This window comes from Anser brachyrhynchus (genome assembly GCF_964034855.1).
Source record: "Anser brachyrhynchus genome assembly, chromosome: 15".
Classification (NCBI taxonomy): Eukaryota; Metazoa; Chordata; class Aves; order Anseriformes; family Anatidae; genus Anser; species Anser brachyrhynchus.
In genome coordinates, this window is record NC_137733.1 from 16,709,001 (window position 1) to 16,718,440 (window position 9,440).

At 52.6% G+C, this 9,440-nt stretch overlaps 1 protein-coding gene across 1 annotated transcript in view; it reads right to left on the bottom strand.

Moving 5' to 3' along the window:
* The window catches only part of PKD1 (polycystin 1, transient receptor potential channel interacting), an 88,873-nt gene that overhangs the window by 44,169 nt on the left and 35,264 nt on the right, over positions 1-9,440 (bottom strand). The window contains exons 2-6 of the mRNA XM_080556877.1: positions 7,629-7,700; positions 6,695-6,766; positions 4,809-4,978; positions 2,705-3,373; positions 2,185-2,368 (exon numbers count right to left, since the gene is read on the bottom strand). Of these exons, the coding sequence (XP_080413003.1) occupies positions 2,185-2,368; positions 2,705-3,373; positions 4,809-4,978; positions 6,695-6,766; positions 7,629-7,700 (1,167 nt within the window). The remainder of the gene's footprint in view (positions 1-2,184; positions 2,369-2,704; positions 3,374-4,808; positions 4,979-6,694; positions 6,767-7,628; positions 7,701-9,440) is intronic.

The window sequence follows — 9,440 nt, forward strand, 5'->3', positions numbered from 1 at the left end:
CACCCTTCGAACCCCCCGCTTTTTCTCCCCAGCCCCTCCTGCTGTGGCCTTGCCCTCTGCTGCAGCACGCTGGCAGCCCGGTCCAGCTGCCGTGCACCGGGCAGACAGGGGAGGTAACTGGTGTCTCTCCACCGCTGGGCTCACGACAGATGGAATGATTAATGAGGTCATGCTGAAAAACGACGACGAAAATAACTGTTCTGTGAATCAGTCGTTTTCACTGCAAATAAGATTAAAAAATAAATAGCCGCTCCGCTCTGCTCCCGAACCACTGGCAGGGGATTAGGGAGAATGGGTAGGAAACCGCCTGTTTGCTGCCATCAGTAAAACCCGATCGAGTTTTTCCTCTTCTAATTCCAGCTATGATCTAACTTCAAGTCATCAGAAAAAAAAAAAAAAAGAGAGAAAGGAAAAGGCTGGATGGATTGCTTCCCACCCCTGCCCCACTGCTAGGCCCATAACCTTGCAGAGAGCAATGAGGGGGCTCCAGATACTTCATCTGAAGCAAGGGGAGGGTGTCCCTCTACCTCCGAGGAAGGAACGAGCTGCCTTCCTTGGGGCAGCAGGAGCAGAACAAAGTCTGAGGAGGCCTGAGAGGGAAGAGGGACTCTTTGCACTGCATCAGAGGAAAAGGGGGTCCCCTGGAAGGGGTGTGGGCTCTGAGGAGGAGAGGGCACTGGTTCAGTGCGCATTGCTCCTGGGGAGGTCATCAAATGATAGGAGCGAAGGAGAGAAAAGAGCAGTCCTTGCTGCTACGTGCTCTAATGGAAAACAGATTTCAGCTTCTGTCATTTTCCCACAAGAAACTATGGAAGCTGCATGTTCCAAAAACCTGCGGCTTGCTTGATTTGTCTTTTATCACCAGGGAAATCGCATCCTGGAACTGTCTCATTCATGTTTATCTGAATGGATTAATAAAATAAAGAGATTAAATAAAGGGGGCTGGGGAGGAGAACAATGTGGGGCAGCAGCTGGGAAACAGCTTGGGCGGCTCACTCTAATCCGAGGTCTCATGATTTCCTTGCACTGCAGTCCATCAAAAGCCTTGCACGCAATGCCTGAAAAATCAGCACACCAAGTGACCAGCTCCTAACCCACGGCAAGGGGCAGACTCCTCTTCCCCAGGGCAGGGACCACATCTGTAACCTCAGGATAAAGCCCAATGTGAAGGGAACGAGGCAAGGACACACGTTTGGGGAGACGGGCTGCCAGGCCTCAAGCAGGTCTGTTCAAAACCTACGTCACATGCAGTTGTTCCCTCTGCATGTGCTTTCTGGGCCACGTTTATTACCACGGTATCTGCAACATCCTCACCTGGGAGTGCTGACAAGAGCTGTCAGGCCCCCACAGCTCCCCTGCTCGTGTTCTTTCCCCCATGCCGGCTGGGTGCAGAGAGGGCACTTGGAGAGGCCACGTAACCCCAGGCTGACGCTCCAGCGCTGCCTGTTTACAGAGCCCGAGTGCTGAGGTGGAACAGATGTTCCCGGAGCCTGACGCTCAGAGGAGCGCTGCTCCTTCTCGGGACACAAAAGCAGAGGGGATGTGGCCTGGGCTGCAGGCTGCAGCCGTGTGTCCAGGATGTGGGATTCCTAGCTGAGAGGCAGGATTACAGCGCTGGCTTGTGCTGTGCTGGAGCAGCTGCTGGACGTCCCGGTGTCCCGCACTGGACAATCCAGCTGTAGCTCTGCTGATGGGGGGAGCTGCTTCTAGGGTCACCTTCCGGCCCTGCCTAGCAGCCAAACACCTCCTGGCCACCAGCACCTGACCCCCTTCGCTGCCTGCAGACTGTGCTGGACCCAGTGGACGTCTCTGACCCAGTTCAGAGGCAGCCACAGGCACAAACACAGGCACAAGATGCCCACCAGCCGCAATCCCACAAATGCCAGTTCTGATTTCCTGTCTTTCTGACTCTACCCTCTTCTTCCCTCTACAGCCTCTGCAGAAACAAGCCAAGTACAGCAAGGCTCGAGCTCTGCTTATTCCTCCTCCTTGCTCAGCAGCCTCACACCCAGCTTCTCCCCGTGCCGTATCACCCTCAGGTTGGACCCATGCATCCCACCAGACCGACTGGCTGCAGAGGGCTGCCCGCTGCTGGGCTCTTCCCCCCAGACACCCCTGCAGATGTAACCCCAGAAGCACAACATCCCTCCCCAGGAAATCTTAACCCTTACCCTCCCCGCTTACCTGATGACGTGAGCGACCAGGAAGCCCTGGATCTCAGGGCTGCTGACAAAGGCCAGCTCTCCGTTGCCGTGCTCCTGGCAGTGCTGCTGCGCCTCCAGCCACTCGGCCTTCTCCACCACCAGCCGGTAGCAGTGGTTGTTGCCCGGAAAAACCAAGCCGTCGGGGGGACACATGGGGTGAACCGCTGCGAGAGGCAGAAGAACACAGGCATGATGCCCTTCCTATGGGATCACACACCCCAACCCAACCTGGGGCACAAGGCAGCAGGAGTGTCTTGCCCGTCTTGATGCCAGCAAATCCCATTCACTGCTCAGCTGCTCTCTGTGCGGTCCTGTTCGTGGCCCAGCACAGGGCACAGCACTGCTTGGTCAGCCCAGGTAAAGCACACAGGGGTGCGAGGAGTACCTATGGACTCACCCCTTACTCCTCATTAGGAAGGAGTGGCAAGGGTAGCCTCAGGACCCAGAGCCACCCCCTCCCTTGCTCAGCACCCTCAGGCCTCCCAGCCAGCCCCGCTTACCTCTGCCCAGCTCTCCAGCCTCTGCCGTGATACCGTACAACACCGTGAGGCCACTGCCGCCTCTGTTACGGATCCGGATGTCCAGACTCTCGTTGGTCTTGATCAAGGAAGGGCACTGCAGTTCTAACTTCTGGGGCGAAGCCACCACCTCAACTTCTGCCTGCACGTATGTGAACCTGGTGCCCACAAAGAGGGTGGCGGTGACATTGTACTGCCCAGGTAAGGCGTACCTGTGGACAACTGCATTTCCAGTGGTGTTGAGAACCTCTGTCTGGTCCCCAAAATCCCACTGTAAAGTGCTGACGGCAATGGGAATACTGACGTTGAAGAGCACGGCCTGGTGTAGGCCATACCGGGACTGGAGTCCTGTGAAAGACACAGACAGCTGAGCCTCGAAGGGAAAGTGGACGAGCGATGGGCCGCTGCAGGCCTGCCCAGGCAAATGCTCAGTGCAAAACAGCAAACAACTGGAGGAAGAGTTCAGTTCATGGGCAGAACCACACAAACACTGCCCCTGGGTGCTGAAACCTCCGTATTCCTGGCCTTCGGCGTAACAGAGGGCACTGCAGGTCTCCTCGGTGAGGTTCCCGGGGAGAGCAGACGTGAAGAGGATGACCAGTTCAGCATCACCTGTGTGGTTGCTTGTCAGGCACGTTATATATTGAGCTCCTGGGGGGAGAACAGAAGATCCTCTTACAAACTGACACTGTGAAGCCATGGCTTGATGAAACTCCAAGAGACACCACCCCACACCCCGGTGAGTGGGCTGCTTCTACTCCAACCGCTTCCTTTTTGAGTCTTGCCTGGCAGTCTTCAATCCCTCAGCAATGACTTCCATCTCTTTCTACTAACTAATGCCAACAGAAATAAAGCCACTTCCACAGATTTATGGAGCAGGAATGCACAATAACAGGGGTCATTGGAGAGCCTGACGGTGCCACAGGACACGGAGCCGCTCACAGTCTGACCCTGAAAGGAGGCCCAAGGAGCAGCCCCCAGGTAGGGCCGGGAGAAAAGGCTGTCCCTCGGTAGCACCGTGGCTGGGCTGGTGCAGTTTCACTTCGAGCACAGACCTGTAACCAAACACAGCTGGGCATAGGGGCACACTGGGGCACAGGGGAATTGCCACAGGACTCTCCCCGAGGCCCACACTGGGAGTGCGCAGACATTGCAGCCACCTTCAGCCCTGGGGACAGCCGAGAGCTTCCCACCCGCCTGCAGACAAAACGTGGTGCTAGAGAAGAGGACAGTGTCACACAGCCTGTACCCGGGAGGTGCAGAAGGATGCATTCACAGACGTCCGTGTCTCACCCGCGGGGCTTTGCTCCCCCCCCAGCCGCTTGCAGAGGCCCTGCCCCAGGCACACGGTGCTCAGCCGCAGCCCAGCTGGGGCCGCCTGCCTCCCGTCCAGCTCTGCCCACGCAGCCGAGCCGGGGCTGCCTGCGTGTTTCTGCTGGTTGCTACAACATTCCCCCAAACATCTCAACGGCGCTGGCCTCGCGTGATCTTCCCATATCCAACCCATCCAACCGTCCGGCCTTCTCCACGGCCTTCCTGCAAACGCCGGGCCACTTTTCTGAAGAAAAGTCCCCCTGAGGAGGGCCATGCGTGGGAACCACCTTGTTTTTAACACCAGCCTGGCTGTGCTCCTTAGCTCCCTGCTGGCCAGTAACAGCTACCAGCAGCTGGCAGGCTCTCCCCAGCCTATCCCCTTTTTACACTGAACTGCCCCAGAAAACATCACCTGCAAAGATTCAGCTTGGCACGTCCTCCAGTCCCACCAACTCCAATGATATTTCACAGCTTAGAGTCAGATTGTTAAATGCACGAGAGAACGAAACCCTCCGGCCAGAGACGGGGCTAGCACCACCTGAGGGCTGCTTGAAGCTGGGTCTGTAATGAGTTTGCTGATCCCAGCCGTGGTGTGACCGACTATCCTTAATGCATCAAGGTACAGCCGTATTCTACCATTATGTGCTTAATTAGGTTAGAACTAGGGACTTGAGGCATACGGAGGTCTAGCTGGGATCACCAGCTCCCCTCGGGCCCACCGTTCCCACGGGTTTAGTCACCTTGCCCACCACAGCCCGCCGTGCCTCCTTACCACAAGTAGTGTTGACGAATGAAATGTTGAAGAGAGAAAGGTTTGCCACCGCAGGAGGCTGGGCACATCGCGTATCTGATGCCTGGAGAACCGTCACTTTTCTGTCTTCCACCCAGCGGGGCAACCAGGAAAGTTTGCAGTCACAAAAAAATGGATTCCAACTTAAGTTTCTGTAACAGGAGATCAGAGAAAAGTTGTGCATTAACTTGACAACGGGAAGCATGTGCTAAGTGTTAATTACAGCAATGTGCAGATCCCTCACTGTTCCCATCTGCGCAACTCCAGCGAAATGCTTCAGAAAGAACTGCTTAGGGGAGTTAATGAATAGGGAATCAAGCAATAATTAACATGATTTTTCTAGAGGCTAGAATTAGGCAAGTACTCCAAATACTTTTTTCACTCTACAAATAATTGTTGCAATTAGAAGCAAATTACAGACACAGTCTTATATTTAAAATAGTCTGCCATCTAACAGCCATTGGATGTAATGGCAGCCTCAGCAGCTAAGGGAGACTATTTACAGCTCCATTAAAAAATAGCTAAGAGAATAAAATTGATCTGTCAAAAAAGAAATGCAAAGTCAATGATAATCTTTCCATGTGGCAGTTTAATGAAAAGATGGAAACTTTAATTGCAGCTAAGCTTGATCCAAATTACAGCCTTTGGCATTCAGCTGCGAACAGGACAGAGATGGAAAGATGTTTGTTTAGCTGACGCCAGCTGGGCTGGGCTGCCGCAGGGGCTGAACCCAGGATTTTTATACTGAAAGCACCACTTTGCAGGCCAGCCTCAGCAGGGACAGGCTCACTTGGACACAGCATGGATCCTTTCTGTCTTTTCAGTGCCATTTGCAAGTAAAAATGCAGAGCTGAAAATGCTCTTTGTGTCTTAGTCTTCATGGAGAGTGCATAGCTGAGCTTTTTTCTTGCTTGCTGAGAGCGATTGCACAGGGTTAATCCCTGGGGTCGTGCAGATACAGAAACACCATTCTGTGCTGTGATTTCGTGTACCCCTTCTGGAACTGTGTGGCGTTCCCTGGCATCACGTCACGTATCGGCACGGATTTTAATTACCTCAGTTAAAAAGCATTATAAGGGTAAGAACCTGAATCACTTAGGGAGAACTTCTCCAAGTGTCTTCAAGCGACTTTGACAGCTGTGTGGCAGCTTTTCATTAGGTCCCCGGTCCCAGTGTGTGACCACACAACCAGGAACAGCGAGCAGGGCCTGGAGCACGGCCAGAAACCGTGACACCTCCGGCAGAGCTGGTGTGGGAGAGAAGCAGAGAGGCCAAGAGGGCAGCAGCAGAGGCTGGAGGTATCCAGGAGACAGAAGCAAAGTCTGGGAGGAGGTTAGGCTTGAAGGGTACCGAGAGGACCCAGGAGCAGGACACAGCCTGAGGAAGAAATTGGAGAGAGTCCAAAAAGGAGCTGCAGAGACCGCAGGAGGGCAAGGAAGCAGCAGTTGGAGAGAGGAGAAGTAACATCAGGGGGGCCTGGTAATGAGAAGGTGGCAGTCAGCGTATCCACTCCTCATCCCTTCACGGCAGAGGAGCAGCCAAGCAGATTTAGGCTCCCTCCACCAGCTCTGTGTTTCCTAAGGTTCACAAGTTTTTAAAATGTCACGGAGAAAGACGAGGCTTGCACTGTCAAAACCTCACCAAGGGAGCAGCTGGCAAGCAGGCAGAGCTGCAGGGGTTAATGGGGACGGAGGGCTTCAGTTCCCCCCTTAACACAAATAGCAAAGAGTGTGCCACCACTCGTGGCGGAGCAGTTCGTAGCCCTGATCTCCCCAGGACAGTGCTGCCTCCCACCCCCAGGAAAGGGAAGGGCTGTTTCAAGGGCAGGTCTCAGTAAAGAGCCGGGGAAACAAAGAGAATGAACTTACATTTCACTTAAATTAAATAAATTATCAAATATTCCATCTTCTAATGTAGAAATCTTGTTGTGGCTTATATCTCTGTAAAAAATGAAAAGGGAAGTTCAACAATCGTTCATCATACTGGTAACAACTTCCTTGCCAACACACAGGATCAACCTCTCTTCCAAGCCCTGCTTAGTGACTGGCTACCCTCTGACCACCCCTGGTCTCAAAAGCTACTTACATATGACAGCAAAATTTTCTGTGAGAAGCTCTGTCACGGAATGACAGAGTGTTTCGGGTTGGAAGTGACTTCTGGAGGTCATCTAGTCCAAAACCCTGCTCAAGCAAGGCCACCTGGAGAGGACTGCCCAGGACCATACCCAGGTGGCTTTTAAGCATCTCCAAGGAGGGAGACTCCACAACCTCTCGGGGCAGCCCGTTCAGTGAGTTTGCAAACGGTCTCTCCCCTTCTCCGGGCCCACGCGGAGTCTGCACAGTTTTGGTGAAATGAGACATGGCAGGGTGTTGGGAGCAGTGGACACGCAGGCAGGCCTTTGTTCCACCAACGCTGGGCTCCTCAAAGGACCCTCGTATTCAGTACCCAATTCCCTCCAAGGTAAGTGGGATTTGAACACCACAGCTTTATCCTCATTTTCTGTTTTGCAACCCATCTTGTGACAAATGTAGCTTGCTCTCCCGCCCCGATCCCCCCTCCCTCCACCTGGCAGTGCAGCCTGCCCGTCCCTGCCTGCCTCCCAACGCCAGTGAGCAATCGGTCGTTCCCGGGACTGTGCAGCTCAACGCCCCGAGGAACGAGACCACGGACACACGCAGCTGGGGCCCAGCAGCTGAGGTCGAGCGAGAACCAGGCTGACTCGTGCAGCACAGGCGTGTGCGTGGTACCAGCTGAGGGCCGCGCTGGTAGCGGGACGGCTGGAAGGGCGCCGCGGGTACTTACAGTTTTGCCAGAGAAGTCAGGCTTCTGAACGTCTGAACATCTAAAACACTGATCTCGTTACTGGAAAGATCCCTAGAGAAAGAAAACACAGCTTTCAGCTTTTGTTCAACTTTTTGTCATTCCTCCATCACTGGAGCTTAGAAGAGCCTCGCTCCAAACTCCGTCCAGGCTGCAGGCAGAAAGGTTTCGGTGTGCTAGCAGGGAACGGTTCTCCCAGCCAAGGAAAACACCTCTCCCAGCTATACAGCATCTGCTGCTCACAGCTTTGTATGAAGTGTACATAAAGATTAGGACTATCATTATACGCATACCATTCTACAGCATATCTAGAGCAATTACAGACATGACTAATGTACTACTAAATTTGAGGTATCCTTCAAAAAATGCAAGTTTAACATATGTTCAAAGAAATCATTAAGAAAGAGTTTAGGCTAAAATAGTAATTAACTTACAGAAGAAAAATTTGGAGGAACTTTCAAGTCTATCCCTAATGCCAAAGAACAGGTAATTAATTACACAACTGATGCATTCAGCTTTAAAGATCTTTTTGTCCCTTTTTGAAAAAGCGTACAAGAAATGAAGGAGCAAAGAATATTTCCTGTTTAAAATCAGGCTAGACTTTCCCTATAAAACAAACACCGTTTAGAAAATCTTTAATCACTCTCTGTAACACTAATAGCCTTCAACTCATCCAAAGAAAAATTGTTTTTGTCCTCCTATTCAGCTCTCTGTTTTCACCTCACGTCCTCTCTTTCAATTTTAAAATGTCACTCAGCTAGAAGTGAAAGTTTCGCTGATTGCTCCCTGCTCGTTCCCAATAAACTTCACTCTTCGGTTTCAGATGAATCCCCGTTGGCCAAAACCTTCTTTTAGCAGCACCAAAATACTTATTCCGAGCCCTTGCAATGGTTATTCTCCTTCCAGGATTTCTGGCAGCGCTGCAGGGAGGCGGACAGGTCTGGAGGCGCTGCCCAGCTCCCCGCAGCTGTAGGCACGCTGCACCGACAGAGACATCCTCCGACCCTGCTCCCTCCTCACCTTTATCCTGAGCACCTCTTGTAACTTCGCCTCACTGTCTCACTTCTTATTTTTACCCCCTCGTGGATTAATTCTTGATTTTGATATTTAAACTTAATTTATCTGAATGAAGAGAATTACGCCAAATTGGCAGACAAACTACTTATGATTCCAGGAAACTATGGGGATAAGTAACAAGGATGGATGTCTCTTTAAAAGGTTTGAGTTTATTTTTCCCAATTTTGCTGTCCAGGAGTTCTCTGCCAAGCTGAGAGTGGATTCAGAAGAGTTCACCAGCAACACCACTAAAGAAGGCCAAGAAATGTGCAAAATAAAAGATCAACAAACACACTTGAAAAAAAAAAAAAGCTCGCAAATGTGTCAGCCAGCCAGGCAGCCTACGGCGGGAGGGCCACGCCAGCAGGACTGCGCTGCAGAAGCACGGTGTACCTGTCAGGTAAGCAAGGGCCGAGCTTTAACAGCAAGAGCATTTCTCCGCTCCTCTGGGAAACTGGAAAATTATCCAGTTAATTTTTAGGCAGCACCTCGAGCCCCAGACAGAAGGAAATGGCGTTCCAGCTCCGACGTCTCTCGTGCCCTGGCCTTTTTGCTCCTTGCCCAGACAAGAGAAACCTCCAGAACAAACCGTGCTGTTACAAAATCGGGGCTTTGGCGTCTCAAAGGGCCCCTTGGCGACGCCGGCTGGCTGCACGGAGAGCGTGCGCAGGGCAGGGCCAAGCCCTCGGCACCACCGATGGCGCTGGGGACCATGTGGCGGCCGGGGATGCCGGCCCC